This window comes from Colossoma macropomum, unplaced genomic scaffold (assembly GCF_904425465.1).
Source record: "Colossoma macropomum unplaced genomic scaffold, Colossoma_macropomum, whole genome shotgun sequence".
Lineage (NCBI taxonomy): Eukaryota > Metazoa > Chordata > Actinopteri > Characiformes > Serrasalmidae > Colossoma > Colossoma macropomum.
Window position 1 is genome coordinate 32,791,440 of NW_023494807.1, and position 24,439 is coordinate 32,815,878.

At 38.1% G+C, this 24,439-nt stretch overlaps 1 protein-coding gene across 1 annotated transcript in view; it reads left to right on the forward strand.

Moving 5' to 3' along the window:
- vav3b (vav 3 guanine nucleotide exchange factor b) overlaps nt 1-24,439 on the forward strand; it is a 92,594-nt gene that overhangs the window by 626 nt on the left and 67,529 nt on the right. Inside the window, exon 2 of the mRNA XM_036556610.1 lies at nt 9,463-9,579. Coding sequence (XP_036412503.1) covers nt 9,463-9,579 — 117 coding nt within the window. The remainder of the gene's footprint in view (nt 1-9,462; nt 9,580-24,439) is intronic.

Below are 24,439 nucleotides of genomic sequence, written 5' to 3' on the forward strand. Positions count from 1 at the left end.
GTCTGGAGTGTCCCTCATGTATAGTACACGCTTAAAAAATGGTTCTTCAAGGGTTCTTTAGTAAAGAAAACGGTTCTATACAGAACTTATCTGTCTTTGCATGAGTAATTAGTTCTCTGCATGGTGAAATGGTTCTTCCTATTGATGGAGAATGTGCTGTATATGGTTCTATATAGACCTTTTTTGAAAAGGGTTCTAAATAGCACCCATCTATTGCACCATTTAAGGTGGAACAGGAAGATTCGAATAAGAAGACTGACTTATGTGGTTTCTGACATACAGACTTTTATCTATGTGGACTAAGATAAGCGAAATAGCGTCTAGCTGGCAGATGTTTGGGTCGAGCTCAGGCTTCGTTCGGAGGTTTGGATCATTTTAGGGCTCGGAGAAGAACTGAATGCTCTCATGCTCTAAAAGAGCCACACGATGCCAACCACTGGGCCTTCTGTGAGGGTCTCTATGTGCTTATTGGCACTTTATTGGCACTAGAGCCTGGCACTGCCTGGCACCAGCAGCACTGAGATTACAAACTGCACTGAAACAGACAGAAAATTCACAACAGCTACCAAATAACTACAACAGCTTTTTACATTAAACATGATCGGAAACCGTATATTTAAGATGAATCTGCTTCTAAATTGAATAATTTTGAAAAACAAAGCTTTTAAAGCTCCAAACATTTAAAAAAATGTAGAAATCTTTAACTACATACTTAAAAATGATGGTTCTGCAAGGGTTTTTCTAGTAAAGAAAAAATAAGGGTTCTTCCTTTGTAGTAAGCTTGACAACATAACAGTAGAAGAACCTATTTGGTGCCATATAGAACCCTTTTCAAAAAGAGTTCTATTTGGAACCATGAGTTCCATATAGAGCCATTTGCATACTTAAATGGCAATGTGCATTGTAAAATTCTTCTTCAGAATGTGTTGTATATGGTTCTATACAGAACCTTTTTGAAAAGGGTTCTATATAGCACCAAAAATGTTCTGCTATTGTTACAATGTCAAGCTTGTGACAACAGAAGAACCCTTTTTGTTGCTATATAGAACCATCTACAGCACAGTGTTTTAATGATGCAGTGAACACTTTAACCATGAACAGGGTTCTTAGAGTATTCATGGTTCTACATGGAACCATTTTCTGTACAAAAAAAACAGATGGAACCATTGGAGAACAATCATTTTAAGTGTGTATTAAAATTAATAATTATAAAAGCAGAATTCCTGGAGCAAAATCTAACTGTAGTTGTTGTCATTTGAATGAATTGACACAAACGTTTAATTAGTTGATCGTCTTCAGGAGTATTTATGGGGACATTTATGCAAATTTAATAAAATAAAATGGTTATAGATTATGATATGATGTCCATACACTCGTAAAAACACGGTTCTTCAAGGGTGAAAGAACCCGTCGCATGATTAAAGTGATCTTTACCTGGTGAAATCGTTCTTCAGATTGATGGAGAATGTGCTGTAGATGCTTCCATATGGAACCTTTTTAAGAATGGTTCTGGATAGCACCAAAAAGGTTCTTCTGAGGTGCCAGAATGTAACTGCGGCACCATTTAAGGTGGAATGGAAAATTCAAATAAGAAGCTGGTGAATAGAAAGCTGACTTTACACTTTCAAGGCAAGTGCATGCAGTTAGCATTATGCTAATTGGTGGACATAAGTTTTCATTACTTGTTAGCTACATTAGCCTCATATATATGAAAAGTGCATTGTACAGCAATATATAAATACATTATTTATACCGAAATATGTTCTCAAATATAGATTGAAATCTATGTTTTCCAAAAAAGTCAACAGAGTTCAATAGATTTAGAAACAGAACTGCACATTTATTAATTAAACATATTTTATAACTGTAATAGCAAAATACAACAAATATGAGTGCAGTTCTTTACAACGTAATACATTTAATACATTTAATTTAATACTGTCTGTTGTGACCTTGATTCATTATTCAAATACGTTTTCACAAAATATATTTGTGTTAACACAAATTTTAATTAATATTTATTCCAAATATTTGTGCCTAGATTAGTGGGATGTACATTTACACATATATCTGAGTGACATATTTAATGGGCCAATTTGTACGTTTGCATATATTCTAAAAATACATTTAAAATATGTTGTTTCCATATATGGGTTTTGGAGTAAAGATGAGGGATTCGATTTATTATCTGAACTATAATTAGATTTTTATCTAAACTATCACTTCACTAGATGTATACTGTGGATGACCAGAGTTAGCAAATACAATTTTATAAAATAAAATAAATTAGATTTTTAGATTTTGAGGCAAGCTTTACCAGATTTACACGATGGAGGACTTTACTCAGCAAATACAATTTTATAAAGTAAAATAAATTCGATTTTTAGATTTTTAGACAAGCTTAGATAGATTTACAGTGTGGAGGACCAGAGTTAGTAAAGAAAGATTTTTAAGGTAAAATAAATGAGATTTTTGGCTGAACTATCGCTTTAATAGGTTTACACTGTTGAGGACTAAAGTTAGGAAATAAAATTTTATAAAGTAAAATCAAATTTGGAACAAACTATAACTGTAATAGATTTACATTGTGGATGACCAGAGTTAGCACAAATGTATGTAAAGTTTTATGAAGTAAAATAAATAAAATTTTTATATGTGTATTCATTCTTCAGCAAATAAAGTTTTATAAAGTCAAATAAATAAATAAAACAAACCAGATTTTGATCTGAACTCTCACTTTAATAGATTTACAGCGTGGAGTACCAGAGTTAAAATAAAATTTTATAATGTAAAATAAATTGGATTTTTAGATTTTTAGACCAGTTTTGATAGGTTTACAGTGTGGAGGACCAGAGTTAGTAAATAAAACTTTATAAAGTAAAATAAATGAGATTTTCAGCTGAACTGTCGCTTTAATAGGTTTACAGTGTGGCGGACCAGAGTTAAAATAAAATTTTATAATGTAAAATAAATTAGATTTTTAGACCAGTTTTGATAGGTTTACAGTGTGGAGGACCAGAGTTAGTAAATAAAACTTTATAAAGTAAAATAAGTGAGATTTTCAGCTGAACTGTCGCTTTAATAGGTTTACAGTGTGGATGATCTCAGTTGGCACTGATGTGTATAAAGTTTTATAAAGTAAGATTAATAGGATCTTCCGTTAAACTGTCCTTGTAACGAGTGGTGGTCCCAGACCCAAACTATCCTTCCCAGAATCCCCTGGGGCCTGATAAGATGCGAGCTTTGATCCGCCCGCTCGTTAGTGGACAGGGAGCGGGCTCCTCCCAGCCGGCCGGTCCGAGCAGAAGTGGCCGATGTTGTGTTTGTGCTGGGGGAGATAAGCTGAGGCTCCTCTCTGAGAGGACGAGCTCTGATCTCTGATAAACGCTCTGTTTGTACATTCATTCAAACACTAACGACTGCAGCTCTAATTAGTTTCTGCTGAATCGCTCGTATTACACACACACAACCCGGCCATAATGAAGAAATACACTGTTTACTGACGGCAACGACAACACGTTTCATTCTCACACAGCTGCTCGTCTTCTTTCACAGTATTACTCACCTCTTTACTCAAAGCTCTTACTTAGCAGTAAATATGACTCTACATATACAGAGCTGTGCTAAAGTCAAAGACCCTCATTTATTTACTTAATTTACACTTCAAAAGGCCTTTAATTAAAAATGATTCATTTTTCAGTGTCAGGAAAAAAATCAGAAAACAGGTCTTTTCTCAGTAAAGTGGAACTCCACCAGCAAATCAAATTTCCTAATTCAGAGTGGTTTGGTATGAAATGGTTCAGATGTCTTTACAGTGGTGGTGATAGGAACCAGGGGTCGCCATGACTACAACACAAATATAGACATTTTATTTACTATCCAGAACCACCAGTGAACCTACACGAGTCTTCTGAGTTTATATGGAATGTTGATGATGGAAAATAGTGGAAAATCTGAAATAATAAGTTTTCTTTGGGGACTATTTTGCCTCACAGCGCCCTGCATGTATCCCTCCACCATGAATGGAGTTTAAGTTCTCTAAACTATCATAAAACAGTGTCTCAGACATCAGGCAGTGAATTCAGAACCATTTACTGTAGTAACTTTCTGTGAGGGAGCTTTTAGAGGTGGACGTCTGGTTCCTATCACCACCACTGTGAACAGTTCTGACTCGGTAAGTTTATCTAGAACAGAGCGTTTCACACCAAACCACTCTGAACCGCTCTGTTTACATCTCAACCACTTAATTATATAGAATGTTTTTGAAAAATAAGTGGAATTTTTGTATCATTTTTTTTATTGGAAATCAGTGTAGGTTATGCACATATACATTAGTATTTATCAATAGATATTTATTATGACTGTATGTCTGTAATCCCAATCAGTTGCAATACTGTAATTTCTTTGTAGATACTTATCTGTATATACAATCCTCTTTTTCCAGTTCATGCCTTTATAATAATAATAATAATAATAATAATAATAAAGTGGCTGGGAGTCCAAGAGAGCACAAGCGACCTCACTCTCTCTGGGTGGGTAGGAAGGTCCTCCAACTCCCCTCAGTCACTCAGTGCAATGCTAGCCACAGCAGCGTCTGTCCGAGCGCGTTCAGCTGTACAGTGACGCTGCATTAGTGGCAGTTTGAAAAGATGGTGGAGCTTCACAGAACTCAGAGGAAGCCTGTGCAGGCTTTCACCCTCCTAGAGCTCATGGTATCATGTGATTGGGATGTGAGTCCTAACTAGAGGTTGGAACTGGATATAAGTTTAAGTTTTAGTTTCAAGTTTATTTGTCATTTGCACAACATGTGAGGACATTCATGCATTGAAGTGCTTGTGGTGAGGCTCAGTTTATTACTGTACAGCAGGGCAGCATCATATACATACTGAAAACAGTGCAGACCAAACAAAGTAAAAATACAAAATAAAATACTAAACTGAAATATTAAATATTCACCAAATATACACAATATACAGAGACAGGAGGGACCTATGTAAAAGAGCTCTCTGCTATGTACAAATATATTAAACAAGGGATAATCTGAGAAAAATATATATACATTTTAAAGGGACTTATTGTTATTGTCCGTAGCAGATATGATATGATATGATATGATATGATAACCATACTGACAAAGTGACCGAGTGAGATAGTAACTGGGGAAGGACACACAGCATCACAGCTTGTTCAGAAGCCTGACAGCCTGTGGGTAGAAACTGTTCACAGCTTGTTCTTCAGCCAGGTAGTTCTAGCCTGGACGCTGCAAAATTTCCTGCCTGAACAGTAAACGCATTTACACTGTTATAATCTGAACAGTAAACACATTTACACTGTTATAATCTGAACAGTAAACACATTTACACTGTTATAATCTGAACAGTAAACGCATTTACACTGTTATAATCTGAACAGTAAACACATGTTTACACTGTTATAATCTGAACAGTAAACGCATTTACACTGTTATAATCTGAACAGTAAACACATGTTTACACAGTTATAATCTGAACAGCAAACACATGTTTACACAGTTATAATCTGAACAGTAAACACAGGCTGTGTGATGCTGTCTGACCGGATCTTTATGATCTTTATGATGTAATTAAATTGGGGAGAAAATTGGAAAAATCCTCAAAAAATGAATAAATAAATAAAATAAGTAATAATAATTAACTGCTTTAAAAGGTGTTTCAAATAAAATGAAACCCATAAATAAATATAGAAACCTTGCAAGTTTAGTCTTAGAAGCTGGTTTAATATTTTCTGCTTCTCACCGTCCAAGTAATGTAGCTTTTAATCAGTTTTGGAAGCTCCTGTTTTTCACTTTGACTCCCTCCTTCCTTGTGCAGGTGGATTATCTAATATCTAATCTCCTCAGAAACGTCTGAAAAATGAATAATTCGTACTTAATGGGTGTTTTTGAGTGTAAAGTAAATAAATGAGGGGTTGTACTGCACAGCTGTGCAGACGATACTGCATTGATACTGAATCTGAGAGGGTCCAGCAGCTCACAGTGGACACAGTTATAGAGTGATTATGAATGAAGGCCTGTAGATCAGACCTATAGGGTGTTAATGGATTTTATGGAGCTGAATAGCTGCTCTGTGTAATTACTGAAATAATCTGTTCAGTTCAGCTGAGGTTTATTGACGTGGTCTGATGAATACGAGCCCTGAAATCACCGTCAACACACCACTCGTTTAGTAACCTAGACAGTTTATATTTAGATCATACAAACTTCACCCATATCTAACAACTAAATATAGTATGAAGAGGAAAATGATACAGATCTTGTTCTGACTGGTGTAAAGTAACGTAATTTGTGGTTATACTTCAGAAGAACACCTAACAGCACACATTTGAATATTTTTGAATATTTTTGAATACATGTAGCTTTCATACTTTTATTCGCAATCAAATCTGGAATTTTATTGGTTTATTTAACTCAGCAAAATTGTGAGACATTCATGAAAACTGTTTTATATCAAATAGATTAGGTCATAATTTTATATGTTTTGTTAACAGAAATGTGTTAAAATAACCAGTAAGTGTCTATAAAAAGTGTATTGGCTATAAAGGATGTGCAAGTTTTTACACTCGAATTAATGAATACATGGAATCTGACCAGGAGTGACCAAACTTTTGCATGAACACATGTTTACACAATTATAACCTGAAAGTAAAGATGTTTACACTCTTATAATCTGAACAGTAAACATGTTTACACAATTATAATCTGAACAATGAACACATGTTTACACTGTTATAATCTGAAGAATAAACACGTTTGCACAGTTATAATCTGAACAGTAAACATGTTTACACTGTTATAATCTGAACAGTAAACACATTTACGCTGTTATAATCTGAATAGTAAACATATGTTTACACTGTTGTAATCTGAACAGTAAACACATTTACGCTGTTATAATCTGAATAGTAAACATATGTTTACACTGTTATAATCTGAACAGTAAACATGTTTACACTGTTGTAATCTGAACAGTAAACACATTTACGCTGTTATAATCTGAATAGTAAACACATTTACACTGTTTTAATCTGAACAGTAAACACATTTACGCTGTTATAATCTGAATAGTAAACACATTTACACTGTTATAATCTGAACAGTAAACACATTTACACTGTTATAATCTGAACAGTAAACACATTTACACTGTTATAATCTGAACAGTAAACACATTTACACTGTTATAATCTGAACAGTAAACACATTTATGCTGTTATAATCTGAATAGTAAACACATTTACGCTGTTCTAATCTGAATAGTAAACACATTTACACTGTTATAATCTGAACAGTAAACACATTTATGCAGTTATAATCTGAACAATAGCAGTGCATGGGAGAACTTCATGTTTGAGTTGTAATTGATTTTTTATGAGGGGTTCAGTGAAACGTTTATCAGTATAATATCTGAGGAGAAATAACTTGAGTGTTCTTTCAGATTCTTAGAGACAGAATGTTTTACTCTGAGGAAGTGAACACACAGCCTCTTTCTCCATCTCTGAGGTTCTGGTGTTTAAACACTTCCCCAAAAAACAACAAGACACACATTTATACATGTGACTGTGTTTGGTTGATCTGGCACACAGAGAGAACTGACGCTTTGACGTGCAGTAAAAGTGTGAAAGTGAGGCATGTTTGTGTAACAGCTTAGATTCTTAGCCTTCCTTCAAATTATAGATAGCAGATAACAAGATGACCAAAACAAGGGTACCTGGATATGGACACGTGACAAACATACATACATACATATATATATACCTTCAGGAGCTTTTATGAATCCCATTCTAAATCCATAGGCATTAATATGGAGCTGGTCCCCCTTTGCAGCTCTAACAGCTTCCACTCTTCTGGGAAGCTTCTACAGGATTTTGGAGAGTCTGTGGGAATTTGTGTCCATTCATCCAGAAGAGCATTAGTGAGGTCAGACACTGATGTTGGGCGAGAGGGTCTGGCTCACAATCTCTGTTCTAGTTCATCCCAAAGGTGCTGGATGGGGTTGAGGTCAGGGCTCTGTGAGGGCCAGTCAAGCTCTTCCACACCAAACTCACCCAGTCAGGCCTTTATGTAGCTGCTTTGTGCACTGGGGCTCAGTCATGCTGGAACAGAAAAGGTTCTTCCCCAAACTGTTCCCACAAAGTTGGAAGTGTACAATTGTCCAAAATGTCTTGGTGCTGAAGCATTAAGGTTCCCCTTCACTGGAACTAAGGGTTCTAGACCAACCCCTGAAAAACAGCCCCATATCATCATCCCTCCTCCACCAAACTTTACAGCTGGTTCACTGCAGTCAGGCAGGTAACGTTCTCCTGGCATTCGCCACACCCAGACTCGTCCATCAGACTGACAGATAGAGAAGCTGATTCATCACTCCAGAGAACATGTTTCCACTGATCCAGAGTCCAATGGCGGCGCTTTACTCCACTCCAGCCGACGCTTGGCATTGCGCTTAGTGATCTTAGGCTTGTGTGCAGCTGCTCAGCGATGGAAACCCTAACATGCAGTTATTTTGCTGATGTTGCTTCCAGAGGCAGTTTGGAACTCTTTAGTGATTCAACAGAGGACAGACACTGTGCTCCTCAGCACTCAGCGACCCACTCTGTGAGTTCGAGTGGTCTGTCTCTTCGTGGCTGAGCTGTTGTTACTCCTAGACGCCTCCATTTCACAACAATAGCACTTACAGTTGACAGATGTAGCAGGACAGAAATCTCACAAACTGACTTGTGCATCTTAAAGTCACTGAGATCTTCAGTACAACCCTCTACTGTCAGTGTTTGTCTATGGAGGCTGCAAAGCTGTGTGCTTGATTTGGTGATTAGCTGAAACACCTGAACTCATTTGATTACATTTATTTATTTATATTATATATATATATATATATATATATATGTGTGTGTGTGTGTGTGTGTGTGTGTGTGTGTATTGCTTTTGCTCAGTTGCTTAGACTTACGTTCATTTGCTGGTTTGTGTTAAGTGCAGATATTGATCTATATGCAGACAGATATCCCACACTTAGACTGATTCAATCTGCCAGCTGCTTTATATAGAACTGACACACATAAACAGACCAAATAAGCTTCCTACCTCACTCTTCAGATACGCGCTGCCTGGGTTTATTTCTAAATATAATCTCTTTAATGTCTTTGATCATTAGTTTGTGAATCTCTGGCTGCAGATTTGATTCTTTAGGAAAAGATAAATTCTCACATTTTGTCGTAATTCTATTAGATTTGGAGGAACTGGAGGAATGACTTCTGAAATGTATACAATAATAGCAAATACAGCAGGGTTTTTCTTTTGTGTGTGAATAGCTGGTGGATTTGAATTTTTTTTATAACACTCAGAAACTGAATTACAGCTGGACTACATTGAGTTTAATGCATTTTTAGAGCTCTGTTTGTGTTTTAAATCCCTGCTCTTCATGTGTTTTTCAGTTTCTGTGCCTGAAGAACATCAGGACGTTCCTGTCGTCCTGCTGCGAGGCGTTCGGCATGAAGAAGAACGAGCTGTTCGACGCCTTCGACCTCTTTGACGTTCGCGACTTTGGGAAGGTAATCAGAAACAGTTGGAGTGGAATTCTGGTTAACTACTATTACACTATGACTATTACAGTACTGATCCAAAGTATTTTTTAATTTATTTACATTTTAAAATAAAAACAATAAGTTATTTTAACAATTAAACCTTCTTGAGCCTCAATTTAGCAATATTGGTTTTTGAATCAATTATGTAGAATTCCAGGCACCACAGAAGAGCTCTTCCCCAGGTCATATTTTGGGGTAAAAAACATTTTTTTTTCTGCTATTTTAACTACAATAATCTATACATGACTATGGAATAAATGACCGACTTTGTTCTGAGGTAATTGTGATTGGATTAAATTCTATATTTTAGTGGATATTCCATGATTGACAACATGTGGTTTGATGCTCTGTAGCAGCCATTTAGTAAAATGCATTGTTTATTAAAAATGTCTCTGGTGTTCCTTTATTATGTGTAACACCAATGAGGATCAGTAACACCAGTGACCCCTATGGAGAGATAGAAAAGTGGACGTTTCTGTAGAATGACCCATTTAATATAAAAAGTGTGTCCACTCTTTCCCTTTATTCCAGCCTCCATTCCTTTCAGGACTGATCTTGTATCAGATTCCTCTGTGTTTATGATGTACTGATTCTAGATCGGCACTCCGGCTCCTGAGGTGGTTTGTGAAAACAGACCATTTGTCTTAAATGGCTGCCCCAAACTACGTCGCCAATTCTGTATCTCCTTACACTGCAACAAATGGTGTCTTGTCAAGTAAAATTATCTTAGAAATGGTCGATAAATCTAATCTTCCTCCTGTTGAGATTGCTGTAAGCTTAATTTTAGATTATTTACCTTATTTCTAGACATTTTTACTTGTTTTAAGTGATTTATTAAGTAAAATTATCTCACTATACTGGCAGACAATTCAGCTTGTTGTATGAAATGTGCTTGAAACCAGCAAAATTATCTGCCAGTATAGTGAGATAATTTTACTCAATAAAATTACTATAAATAAAACAAGTAAAAATGTCTAGAAATAAGGTAAATAATCTTATAAGTGCACAACCATCTCAAAATGGGAAATATTAGATATATTGACTAGATTTAAAATCATTTCACTTGACAAGATGCTATTTTTTGCAGTGTAATAAAGAGCTGGATGTGGTTTTGGTGGGTGGAGAGAAGTTTTGGTGATGTATTTTTACAAAAATGATTTGGGCTATTTGGGTGACTATTGAGTTCTGGTGTTTGTTAGCAGTGTTAGCCTCCTACCACTGGTAGCTGGTTGTACCTGTGATTTATTTAAGTAGAAAAGAAAGTGAACATGTTTTATACTCTGTAGTGACCTAGCATGGCCTGCTAATAAGCTCCATGCTGAGAGTGAATGTGGGTCAGTTGTTCAGCCTGAGGGCTGGGGGGCCGGTCAGATATGGCGCTAATGCCCGCAGTCTTTTACAGTTCACCACTGAAGCAGTCATATTCTACAATAGACACATCAAAATATGCTTCAGTGGTCTGTTTGGTTCCAAAGTCAGGGCGGGATCTAACGGAACGTGTTGAGCTGCGTAAGCCTCGTTAGACTTTTACAAAATTAAATTAAATCTTGGTTTCTTTTTTATTTCAACTTTGTGAACGTAACATTATCACTCTTAAAAAATGGTCATTTAAGGGTTCTTTAGTAAACAAAATGGTTCTATATAGAGCCATGAACACTCAAAGAACCCTTTGCATGATAAAACGCACGAGTTCATCGCACATGAAATGGTTCTTCAAATTGATGGAGAAGCATAGACGAGTGTAGATGTTCTACAGTGTCGATGTGGCTGTTTAGAGTGAGCGTAGATGTTCTACAGTGTCGGTGTGGCTGTTTAGAGTGAGTGTAGATGTTCTACAGCGTCGGTGTGGCTGTTTTGAGTGAGTGTAGATGTTCTACAGTGTCGGTGTGGCTGTTTAGAGTGAGTGTAGATGTTCTACAGTGTCGGTGTGGTTGTTTAGAGTGAGTGTAGATGTTCTACAGTGTCGGTGTGGCTGTTTAGAGTGAGCGTAGATGTTCTACAGCGTCGGTGTGGCTGTTTAGAGTGAGCGTAGATGTTCTACAGTGTCGGTGTGGCTGTTTAGAGTGAGTGTAGATGTTCTACAGTGTCGGTGTGGCTGTTTAGAGTGAGTGTAGATGTTCTACAGTGTCGGTGTGGCTGTTTAGAGTGAGTGTAGATGTTCTACAGTGTCGGTGTGGCTGTTTAGAGTGAGTGTAGATGTTTTACAGTGTCGGTGTGGCTGTTTAGAGTGAGCGTAGATGTTCTACAGCGTCTGTGTGGCTGTTTAGAGTGAGTGTAGATGTTCTACAGCGTCGGTGTGGCTGTTTAGAGTGAGCGTAGATGTTCTACAGCGTCGGTGTGGCTGTTTAGAGTGAGTGTAGATGTTCTACAGTGTCGGTGTGGCTGTTTAGAGTGAGTGTAGATGTTCTACAGCGTCGGTGTGGCTGTTTAGAGTGAGTGTAGATGTTCTACAGCGTCGGTGTGGCTGTTTAGAGTGAGTGTAGATGTTCTACAGCGTCGGTGTGGCTGTTTAGAGTGAGCGTAGATGTTCTACAGTGTCGGTGTGGTTGTTTAGAGTGAATGTAGATGTTCTACAGTGTCTGTGTGGCTGTTTAGAGTGAGTGTAGATGTTCTACAGTGTTGGTGTGGTTGTTTAGAGTGAGTGTAGATGTTCTACAGTGTCGGTGTGGCTGTTTAGAGTGAGTGTAGATGTTCTACAGTGTCTGTGTGGCTGTTTAGAGTGAGTGTAGATGTTCTACAGTGTTGGTGTGGTTGTTTAGAGTGAATGTAGATGTTCTACAGCGTCGGTGTGGCTGTTTAGAGTGAATGTAGATGTTCTACAGTGTCGGTGTGGTTGTTTAGAGTGAGTGTAGATGTTCTACAGTGTTGGTGTGGTTGTTTAGAGTGAGTGTAGATGTTCTACAGTGTCGGTGTGGCTGTGAATAGTGAGTGTAGATGTTCTTCAGTGTTGGTGTGGCTGTGAATAGTGAGTGTAGATGTTCTTCAGTGTTGGTGTGGTTATTGAGAGTGAGTGTAGATGTTCTATAGTGTCGGTGTGGTTGTTTAGAGTGAGTGTAGATGTTCTACAGTGTCGGTGTGGCTGTGAATAGTGAGTGTAGATGTTCTTCAGTGTTGGTGTGGTTGTTTAGAGTGAGTGTAGATGTTCTACAGTGTCGGTGTGGCTGTTTAGAGTGAGCGTAGATGTTCTACAGCGTCGGTGTGGTTGTTTAGAGTGAGCGTAGATGTTCTACAGTGTCGGTGTGGCTGTTTAGAGTGAGTGTAGATGTTCTACAGTGTCGGTGTGGCTGTTTAGAGTGAGCGTAGATGTTCTACAGCGTCGGTGTGGCTGTTTAGAGTGAGCGTAGATGTTTTACAGAGTCGGTGTGGCTGTTTAGAGTGAGTGTAGATGTTTTACAGTGTCGGTGTGGCTGTTTAGAGTGAGCGTAGATGTTCTACAGCGTCGGTGTGGCTGTTTAGAGTGAGTGTAGATGTTCTACAGCGTCGGTGTGGCTGTTTAGAGTGAGCGTAGATGTTCTACAGCGTCGGTGTGGCTGTTTAGAGTGAGTGTAGATGTTCTACAGCGTCGGTGTGGCTGTTTGGAGTGAGCGTAGATGTTCTACAGTGTCGGTGTGGTTGTTTAGAGTGAATGTAGATGTTCTACAGTGTCTGTGTGGCTGTTTAGAGTGAGCGTAGATGTTCTACAGTGTTGGTGTGGTTGTTTAGAGTGAATGTAGATGTTCTACAGTGTCTGTGTGGCTGTTTAGAGTGAGTGTAGATGTTCTACAGTGTCGGTGTGGCTGTTTAGAGTGAGTGTAGATGTTCTACAGTGTTGGTGTGGTTGTTTAGAGTGAGTGTAGATGTTCTACAGTGTTGGTGTGGTTGTTTAGAGTGAGTGTAGATGTTCTACAGCGTCGGTGTGGCTGTTTAGAGTGAATGTAGATGTTCTACAGTGTCGGTGTGGTTGTTTAGAGTGAGTGTAGATGTTCTACAGCGTCGGTGTGGCTGTTTAGAGTGAGTGTAGATGTTCTACAGTGTCGGTGTGGCTGTGAATAGTGAGTGTAGATGTTCTTCAGTGTTGGTGCGGCTGTGAATAGTGAGTGTAGATGTTCTTCAGTGTTGGTGTGGTTATTGAGAGTGAGTGTAGATGTTCTATAGTGTCGGTGTGGTTGTTGAGAGTGAGTGTAGATGTTCTACAGTATCGGTGTGGTTGTTTAGAGTGAGCGTAGATGTTCTACAGTGTCGGTGTGGCTGTGAATAGTGAGTGTAGATGTTCTACAGTGTTGGTGTGGTTATTGAGAGTGAGTGTAGATGTTCTATAGTGTCGGTGTGGTTGTTTAGAGTGAGTGTAGATGTTCTTCAGTGTTGGTGTGGTTATTGAGAGTGAGTGTAGATGTTCTATAGTGTCGGTGTGGTTGTTTAGAGTGAGTGTAGATGTTCTACAGTGTCTGTGTGGTTGTTTAGAGTGAGCGTAGATGTTCTACAGTGTCTGTGTGGTTGTTTAGAGTGAGCGTAGATGTTCTACAGTGTTGTGTGGTTGTTTAGAGTGAGTGTAGATGTTCTACAGTGTCGGTGTGGCTGTTTAGAGTGAGTGTAGATGTTCTACAGTGTCTGTGTGGTTCTTTAGAGTGAGTGTAGATGTTCTACAGTGTTGGTGTGGTTGTTTAGAGTGAGCGTAGATGTTCTACAGTGTCTGTGTGGTTCTTTAGAGTGAGTGTAGATGTTCTACAGTGTTGGTGTGGTTGTTTAGAGTGAGCGTAGATGTTCTACAGTGTTGTGTGGTTGTTTAGAGTGAGTGTAGATGTTCTACAGTGTCGGTGTGGCTGTTTAGAGTGAGTGTAGATGTTCTACAGCGTCGGTGTGGCTGTGAATAGTGAGTGTATATGTTCTTCAGTGTTGGTGTGGTTGTTTATAGTGAGCGTAGATGTTTTACAGTGTCGGTGTGGCTGTTTAGAGTGAGTGTAGATGATCTACAGTGTTGTGTGGTTGTTTAGAGTGAGTGTAGATGTTCTACAGTGTTGGTGTGGCTGTTTAGAGTGAGTGTAGATGTTCTACAGTGTCTGTGTGGTTGTTTAGAGTGAGTGTAGATGATCTACAGTGTTGTGTGGTTGTTTAGAGTGAGTGTAGATGTTCTACAGTGTTGGTGTGGCTGTTTAGAGTGAGTGTAGATGTTCTACAGTGTCTGTGTGGTTGTTTATAGTGAGTGTAGATGTTCTACAGTGTCTGTGTGGTTGTTTAGAGTGAGTGTAGATGATCTACAGTGTTGTGTGGTTGTTTAGAGTCAGTGTAGATGTTCTACAGTGTTGGTGTGGCTGTTTAGAGTGAGTGAAGATGTTCTTCAGTGTCGGTGTGGTTGTTTATAGTGAGTGTAGATGTTCTACAGTGTCTGTGTGGCTGTTTAGAGTGAGTGTAGATGTTCTACAGTGTTGTGTGGTTGTTTAGAGTGAGTGTAGATGTTCTACAGTGTCTGTGTGGCTGTTTAGAGTGAGTGTAGATGTTCTACAGTGTCGGTGTGGCTGTTTAGAGTTAGTGTAGATGTTCTTCAGTGTCAGTGTTGCTGTTTTGAGTGAGTGTAGATGTTCTTCAGTGTTGGTGTGGTTGGAAATTATAGGAAAACAAAGAAAATCCCTTTGTGAGTAGGTGTGTCCAAACTTTTGACTGGTAGTGTAGATGTAAATACATGCACTGTGGTAGAGTTCAGTGCATGTCATGAGCTGTGATGCCTCAGGGGAGAAAAAATGGCTTTTGTTTGAGCTTTTTCATCAGAAACATCTTCAGTCATGCAGAACCCAGCTACCAATCAGCCTACAGAGCATGTCCTGTAAGAAAATAAAGAAAAAGCTGGACAAAAGCCCCACTGGCCTTATTTGACTGCTTCACTTGGATACTAGCTGGGTTAATGTGTTTGTGGGTCAGAAGAGGTTGTGCAGTCAAATAAAATGCTGATATTCTTGTAAAATAGAGTGAGGCTTCCACAGTTTACATCTCCAGATGTACAACCCCAATTCCTGTGTAAAATGTAAATAAATGTAAATAAAAACAGAATGCAATGATTTTCAAATCTCATAGAACCATTTATTCATAATAGAACATAGAACACATATCAGATGTTGAAAGTGAGACATTTTACCATTTCATGAAAAACATTAACACATTTAGAACTTGATGGAAGCAACGCATCTCAGAAAAGTTGGGACAGGGCTGTGTCCACCATCGTGTACCATCCCCTCTTCTTCAACTACAGTCTTTAAACGTCTGGGAAGTGAGGAGACCAGTTGCTTGAGTTTTTGGAGAGGAATGTTGTCCCATTCTTGTCTGATGTGGGATTCTAGCTGCTCAACAGTTCTGGGTCTTCTATGCCGGATTTTTCATTTCATGATGGGCCAAATGTTTTCTATTGGTGAAAGGTCTGGACTGCAGACAGGCCAGTTCATCTCCCGAACTCTTCTTCTGTGAAGGCATTCTGTTGTAATGGATGCAGTGTGTGGTTTATCATTGTCCTGCTGAAATATTCAAGGCCTACCCTGAAAGAGACGCTGTCTGGTTGGCAACATATGTTGTTCTAAAACCTCTGTATACTGTTCAGCATTGATAGAGCCTTTCCAGATGTGTAAGCTGCCCACGCCATAGGCACTAATGCAGCCCCAGACCATCAGATATCTGGGTTTTGAACTGTGCGCTGATAACGAGCTGGACGGTCCCTCTCCTCTTGAGTCCTCAGGACACGGCGTCCATAGTTTCAGAATTTCAAATTTTGATTCATCTGACCACAGAACAGTTTTCCATTTTGCCTCAGTCCATTTTAAATGAGCTTTGGCCCAGAGAAGACGGCAGTGTTTCTGGATCGTGTTGACATATGGCTTCTTCTTTGCGTGATACAGCTTTAACTTGTGTTTGTGGATTGCACGGCGAACTGTGTTCACAGTCAATGATTTCTGGAAGTGTTGCTGAGCCCATGCAGTGATTTCCAGTACAGAATCATGCCTGTTTTTAATGCAGTGCCGCCTGAGGACCCGAAGATCACGAGCATCCAATATTGACCGTTGGCCTTGTCCCTTGCGTACAGGGATTTGTCCAGATTCTCTGACTCTTTTGATGATATTATGTCCTGTAGCTGGTGGGATATCCAAAGTATTAACAATGTTATGTTGAGGAACATTTTTCTGAAATTGTTCCACAATTTTTAGACACAGTTTTTGGCAGATTGGTGAACCTCTGCCCATCTTTGCTTCTGAGAGACTCCGCCTCTCTAAAATGCTCTTTTTATATCCAGTCATGTTATTACTTATTAGTTATTAGTTATTAGTACCACTTACTTTTCCAGCCTTTTGTTGTCCCTGTCCCAAATTTTTTGAGATGCGTTGCTGCCATCAAGTTCTAAATGAGTTAATGTTTTTCATGAAATGGTAAAATGTTTCACTTTCAATATCTGATGTGTGTTCTATGTTCTATTGTGAATAAAATATGGCTCTATGAGATTTGCAAATCATTGCATTCTGCTATTATTGACCTTAATTTACATTTTACACAGCGTCCCAACTTTTTTGGAATTGGGGTTGTACATCTAGAGATGTAAACTGTGGAAGCCTCACTCTATTTTACAAGAATATCAGCATTTTGATTGACTGCCCAATCTCTTCTGACCTACAAACACATTAACCCAAACCCAGCTATTATCCATGTGAAGCAGTCAAATAAGGCCAGTGGGGCTTTTGTCCAGCTTTTTCTTTATTTTCTTACAGGACATGCTCTGTAGGCTGATTGGTAGCGTCCCAACTTTTTTGAATTTTAAATCATATAGTTCAGGTTGCTTCTTTAGTTTTGCACCGGAGTTATGAGGCCAATGTAAATAACAGGTAAGGGAGCCTATTAGCACTGATAATGGGAGTTGTTACTTGTGGAGCTGTTCAGTAATCGCTAACAGACTTGATTATGTTCCCTGCTAGAAAAAACAGCATGTCCCTGATAGCAGGAGGATAGTGGGCTGCTGTTGACCCGCCGAAGGCAAAGCTGGTGGCCCACTGGGGTTTTACTCAGCATTTTCTGGGCGGCCCCCCGGTGATTAAGCAGAGTATTAGACAGAATTCCCCTCATCATCGCTCAGTTTCCACTCACAGTCCAGTTTACTTATTTTTCCTTCATGTCTTTCTTTAGTTATACTTTGTAAATTAGTTTAGTAAATAATTTTAACCCAAAAATCTCTGTGCATTTAAAGTCTGTTTGGGGTGATTAAAACTAGTTAGAGCTTGTATGCAGGACCGTAATCTGGGTGGTCTAAAGGTGGACCAGTTGGGGCAAACAGTCAGCAGGGAGCTGACCTTATCAAGCCTGATATATGCTTGCTATCTGGGATGTTGTGATTTGGATCTAGTAGGCTGGTCAGCCAGTTAGACTGTGCTGTGTGACCAGCTAAACCAGTAGAAACCAGCATAGACAAGCATGGCATTAATGCTGGTCTGTGCTGGTTTTTTCAGCAGGGTGGTTTCTGACACTGTATGATTCACTGTTATCTATAAACATGGACTAAAGTATATTAGCATAGCTAAACGCAGTGGCAGCCTAATATTAAAGCTTACGTCCGTCTGTGCTTTAGTTTCTTTGTTGAAATTACAGTCAGTTACGTACGAGTGACCGATCTTTCAGACGTGCAGTTAGCGCCATGCTGACTGGTGTTCTAATAAGCTTCAGTACAGTTATATTGTGACTAGCATTTTAGCTTGTGGCTAGTGCGTTAGCTTGGGCCAATTAGCTTGTGGCTAAAGTGTCAGATTGGGACACTATGAACAGCCTTTGTTTTTTTGTTTTTTTTTTTTGGTACTTTTATAATATTAAATGTTTAAATAAACTAAAAATGCAAACATTGGTATATTAATGTGAGGCACTTTCAGCCACTCCGTATTTTTTATTTTATTTTCTTCCTTATATCTTAGTTAAATTTTTTGCCTTATATCTTTATTTTAATTTTGTCCTTTTATGTTTATTTTTTCCTTCAATTTAATTTTTCCTTTTTATTTTTATTTTTTCCCTTATATCTTTATTTTATTTTTTCCCTTATATCTTTATTTTATTTTTTCCTTACATTTTATTTTTTTCATTATATCTTTATTTTATTTTTTATTACATTTTATTTTTTTATATCTTTATTTTTATTTTTTCCCTTATATATTTATTTTGTTTTTCCTTAAATCGTATTTTTTCCTCTCATCTTCATTTTATTTTTTTCCTTATATCTAATTTTTTTTCTTATATCGTTTCTTATGCCTAACTAATAAGGCAGTTTGCAGATCAGTTTGTGTCACTAATTTGCTAACAGTATGAGTTTTTTAACTAATGGTGGAAGAAAAACTCATATATACTTACGTGCAAAAGTTTTGGCATCTAATTCCATGTTTTGTTGATTTTTTTAAAGTGATTGTAAGTTAACACGTCCTCTGCAGAGGACTGAACATTTTAATGCATAAATATGCCTTTTTCCTTAATTAAACATATTCAGGGAAGGCATAAAACAAAATGTGGCCTGTGGAAAAGTTATTTCATGTTTTATATTTTATGGTTCATTTTTTTTCAGTATGTTAATCTGTAGAGGATGTGTTCACTTATCTTCACATAAAAAACAAACAAAGCATGTAATTTGACTGTAGGGTGTTCAGAGGTATTTAAGGGTTTATTGTGCTTTTGTGTATTATGTGGGTCGTGGTCGATCAAATGGACGTTCCTGTTCATCCTTGACGGCTCTCTGACGGCTACAGTTTGTCCCAGTTTTGGACACTCGGGATGTTCTCATGGTTCCTTTAATCCTCCTCGGTAATCTTCTCCAGGCAGTGACCTGCTGATGGACATATGGATAAGAACTGACCGTGTAACTCTGAATATTAAGTTCTAGTCCTGTAAAACCCTGTGAAGCACAGAGGACGTGTCTTACTGCTCCAGTTTGGTGAAATCCTGCCGGTTCTGTAAGTGGACGTGTTTGGACGCTGATTGAAATGGAAGTCGTCCATCTGAGTCCGCCACGAGGAAAAGAAAATGGGAAAATGTTCTGAGTGATAATCTTCAGATGCAGACAGATTAATCCTGTCTTTTCTCCGTGTGCCGGAGTTGCTGTTGGCTGGAACGCTGCACTTCACTCACTCCTCTCTGCTTTAGCAGCTCTTTCACTCCCAGTGTTGTTGACTGAGGGTTTCAGGGCTCCAAACACTGCTACTGTCATTGTTGTAGTTATTATTATTTTTCTATATAAACATGATAAACATAATAAAAGGTGAACTGAGCTCCACCGTTCACCTTTATCCATAGTGGTTTCTCCAAAGTGGTTGCTAAGCAGTTGCTAGGCAGTTGCAATGGTGTCCTAGGTGGCTTAGTGGTTGCTAGGTGATTGCTAAGCAGTTGCTAGGCAGTTGCTATGGTGTCCTATGTGGTTGCTTAGTGGTTGCTAGGTGATTGCTGAGCAGTTGCTATGCAGTTGCTATGGTGTCCTAGGCGGTTGCTAAGCGGTTGCTTGGCAGTTGCTACAGTATCATAAGTGGTTGCTAAGCAGTTGCTTGGCAGTTGCTGTGGTGTCTGAAGTGGTTGCTAAGCGGTTGATAGGAAGTTGCTGTGGTGTACTAGGTGGTTGCTAAGCAGTTGCTAGGCGGTTGCTTTGTAGGTTGCTATGGCATCCTAAGTGGTTGCTAAGTGGTTGCTTGGTTGTTGCTATGGTATCCTAAGTGGGTGCAGAGTGATTGCTAGGTGGTTGCCATGATGTCCTAGGTGGTTGCAAAGTGGTTGCTAGGTGGTTGCTAAGTGATTGCTAGACGGTTGCTATGGTGTCCATAGTTGTTGCTAAGCGGTTGCTAGGCACTTGCTATGATGTCCTAGGCGGTTGCTAAGTGATTGCTTAGCAGTTGCTATGGTGTCCTAGGTAGTTGCTAAGTGATTGCTAGGAGGTTGCTATGTTGTCCTAGGTGGTTGCTAAGTGGTTGCTAGGTGGTTGCTATGGTGTCCTAGGTGGTTGCTGGGTGATTGTGTAGGGCTTAAATTGAGGCAGGGCTGGACCTCCCATAATATGCTTTTTCCTTTGGGTAAAATGTCATTGAGGCGACCGTCTGCTTTTCTATGTTTTCATGGTGTTCAGCTTTAGACTCCTCCCCCTGGATAAACTGTTACTGTTACTATTAACTGTTAATGTTGTTACTTGTTTTAAGTGATTTTATTAAGTAAATAGATAATTTAGCTTGTTTTCAAAAATGTGCTTGAAACCAGCAAAATTATCTGCCAGTATAGTGAGATAATTTTACTCAATAAAATTACCTACAACAAGTAAATAGAAATAAGTTGAATAATCTTAAATTAAGCTTGCAACAATCTCAAAAGGAGAGATATTAGATTTATTGACTATATTTAATGTAATTGTACTTGACAAGATACCATTTTTGCAGTGTTCTCTGTGTAAATTTCAAGCCATGGGTGATCTGCTACGGCTTTGTGTGTCTCATTTTGGGGTTAATTTAAAGCAGCAATGGCAAAATATCGTCACTGTCAGAACAGAACCTCACATCCCCATAATGGTAGCTTTACAGGAGAAGAATAAAATGTTTTAAACTTGTAATGGAAGTTAATATCACAAGTTTTTTACAAGTAATTTTGGAGCATTTCTGCTGGTCTGTTTATCATGAAAATATAACATCAGGCAAATGTTTACTGGACTTAAATTATGCAAAAAAAAAAAAGAAAAATGACAGATGACAGTAGTACAAGAACCACTGATAGTTCAGACCACATGGAAAACAGAATTCCCACCAGAAGTTTGATATTTATATATTTAGATTTAAATTTCTGGGGTCAATTTGACCCCAATGATAAAAGATGTTAATAAATTTGAGGATAACAGGAGAGCTAAGCGTAAAGGGAGAATAGCAGCAGCCCCAAAATAGAACCTTGTGGAACTCCAGAGAAAACTATCCACTGCCGATAATTCTTTCAATTAGCTAACTGTTGATACTGTTATGATTCTGCTATCACTGTAGGAAAGAGTGGGGAAGGTTTTCTCTCAGCCTCTATAACTCTCAAACTCTTTTATATATAACTTGTCTGTTTCTGCAGTTGAGTAGAAATCTACTACTGATATATAATAATTTACTCTTCAATTCAGAGCAAACAGTAAAAATGTTTTATTGAAGTATTAGTCTAAACAAAAACATTTTAAACATAAAATGATGATACAGAATATAAAATGTGCCATAACGTCTGCACAGGTCATGTTTTATATTTTATTATTATTTCCATGAATATGTTCAAATTCAGCAAATGAACAGTAATTGTGCATTAAAATATGCAGAAGTGTGCTCTCTGTAGAGTATGTGTGAACTTATTTACACTCTTAGAAAATCAACGGCACATCATTTGAACAGGGGTGCCCAAATTTTTGCACGTTCGTACTTCTTACGAGATGCTGCAGATGATGAAGGACAAAGTACATTTTGCAATAACAGTCTTCAGTGATAATCATGAAAACTTAACACAAGGCAAATGGTAACTGCACTTTCTAAATCATGCACGACAAATGACAGTAGTGTGAGAACCACTGATAGTTCAGACCACATGGAAAACAGAATTCCCACCAGAAGTTTGATATTTATGCATTTAGATTTAAATTTCTGGGGTCAATTTGACCCCAATGATAAAAGATGTTAGTAAATTTGAGGATAACAGGAGAGCTAAGTGTAAAGGGAGAATAGCAGTGGCCCTAAAATAGAACCTTGTGGAACAATTTTTTGGACAAATGATCAAATATCCGTTTAAAATATCTGTCAAATCGTATAATCTATCCACTGCCGATAATTATTTCAATCAGCTAACTGCTGATACCGATATGGTTCCGATATCACTGTAGGAAAGAGTGGGGAAGGTTCACACTAATGGAAAATAACCACAACAAAACTCACACAAGTATTTTTTGAAAACAATATGCATCAATATTCCTAATAGATCATCTCATAGTCAGACTTTCCACCGTGTGGATCCCCTAAGACCTCCGCTACGATTAGAGCGCTGCTCAGTACCGAGAATCAGCACCTCAGTTTTGTCCTGATTAAACTGCAGACTGTTGTCTGTCTTGCATTTAGAGATGTCTGACACACAGTCTGTTAGCATATTTATAGTCTGGACTTTCAGAGTGAAAGGAAATGTATAATTGTGTGCCATCAGCATAACTATGAAAATTTATCTCATGTTTCCTCCTCATATTTCCTGGAGGCCGCATGTAAAGGGAGAATAGCAGTGGCCCTAAAATAGAACCTTGTGGAACTCCAAAGAAAACCTTAACATTTTTATACAAATGATCAAATATCACTTTGGAATATCTGTCAAATCTTATAATCCATCCAATGTCGATAATTCTTTAGAACATTAACCTTCGTTATAAAGGATCTAGCTTGTGTGGAGCAACCCGTTTGATTTAGCAATGCGTAAACCTGAACCGAGTAAAAACTGTATAACTAGCCTATGTTTGAATTTACGTATATATCATCAGCTTAGTGCACCAGTGTGCTACAATCTATGATTCACGACATTTTGTTCTTATGAATCATTTGTATACAAATGCTGAGAACTTATCTTAGAATGTTTTATAAATAAGGCTGTTTCATTTGTTTCCTGTTTGACCTAAACGGTCTGTAAATGCTTGAAGAGACTTTTGTGGCAGCAGTTTTAAAACAACACACAACAGACCAGCATCCTGTTCCTCCTGCCTGAGGATTCACACCTATGAGCCGTTCAGAAACCCAACAAACGTAACATCTCTTTGTAAAAATTGACAGGCAGTAATTTAAATTCAAAGCGATAGTTCCACCCTTCACTATAGCCTCCATTCTTTTCAGGAGACTTGCTTTCATTTTTTCAAATCTTCCAAGTTCCTCCAAATTTCAGTCTTAGAAGTTGGTTTGGCATTTCTGTAAACAATCAATCAACCTTTATTTTCACTGGGAAATACATTGTGGGTGGCCCTCATCTTCAATGCAGGCGAACATTCACAATGCAAAAAGTCTGAAAAGAAATTAAAATGGAATTTGATCTGTGTAAACAAAAATGAACCGAACTACATGAAGAATTTAAGATTAAAATCAAACAAGAAAAATGAAAAAGAATTGAGAACAATTAAGAAATAATTAAGAAGAAATCCAAACACATTCACTGATGTTGAGGCCAGTTTGAGACTGAATTTGGTGTTTGAAGTTTGCTTTTTTAGTTTTAGCTTTACAGCTGCAAGACTAATATAGCTAACAGATAGTGTGAACTGATACCCCACCCATTAGCATTGTGCTAACTGCATGCTTAAATTATACCACACTCACCTCAAAGCATGTGGAGTTGTTCAGTGTCTCTAATAGACTTGATTATGTTTCAGATACTATATTATACTACAGTGATTATCTATTCGAATGCACTTTAGTCCATGTTTATAGATAACAGTCAGTCATACAGTGTCAGAAACCACACAATCAAAACTATCAGAGATACTGAACTGTGAAAAGTGAAAAGTGAGAGTGAATTTAATAGAAAGTCAGTTAAAGTGAAGGTGAGAATCACAGAACATCTACAGTGGACCATGCAGATAAAGAATAACCCATAATATCAATATCAGTGTCCTCAAATGGACAAAACAGGTCTTAATAATTATTCTTTGTTGTGTAACATACAATGATTGCATCACTTGAAGCAGCCACAGTACAATTATACACAGCCTTTGTGAGCAGTGAGGCTTGTTAAGGCTAAACCCGATACTCCCTGAAGCTCAGGAGCCGGACACCCAGGGTGGAGATGAATTAATTCTGCAGTAATTACTCTTCTAGTTTCTCCCTCGCTGCTTATTAACTGT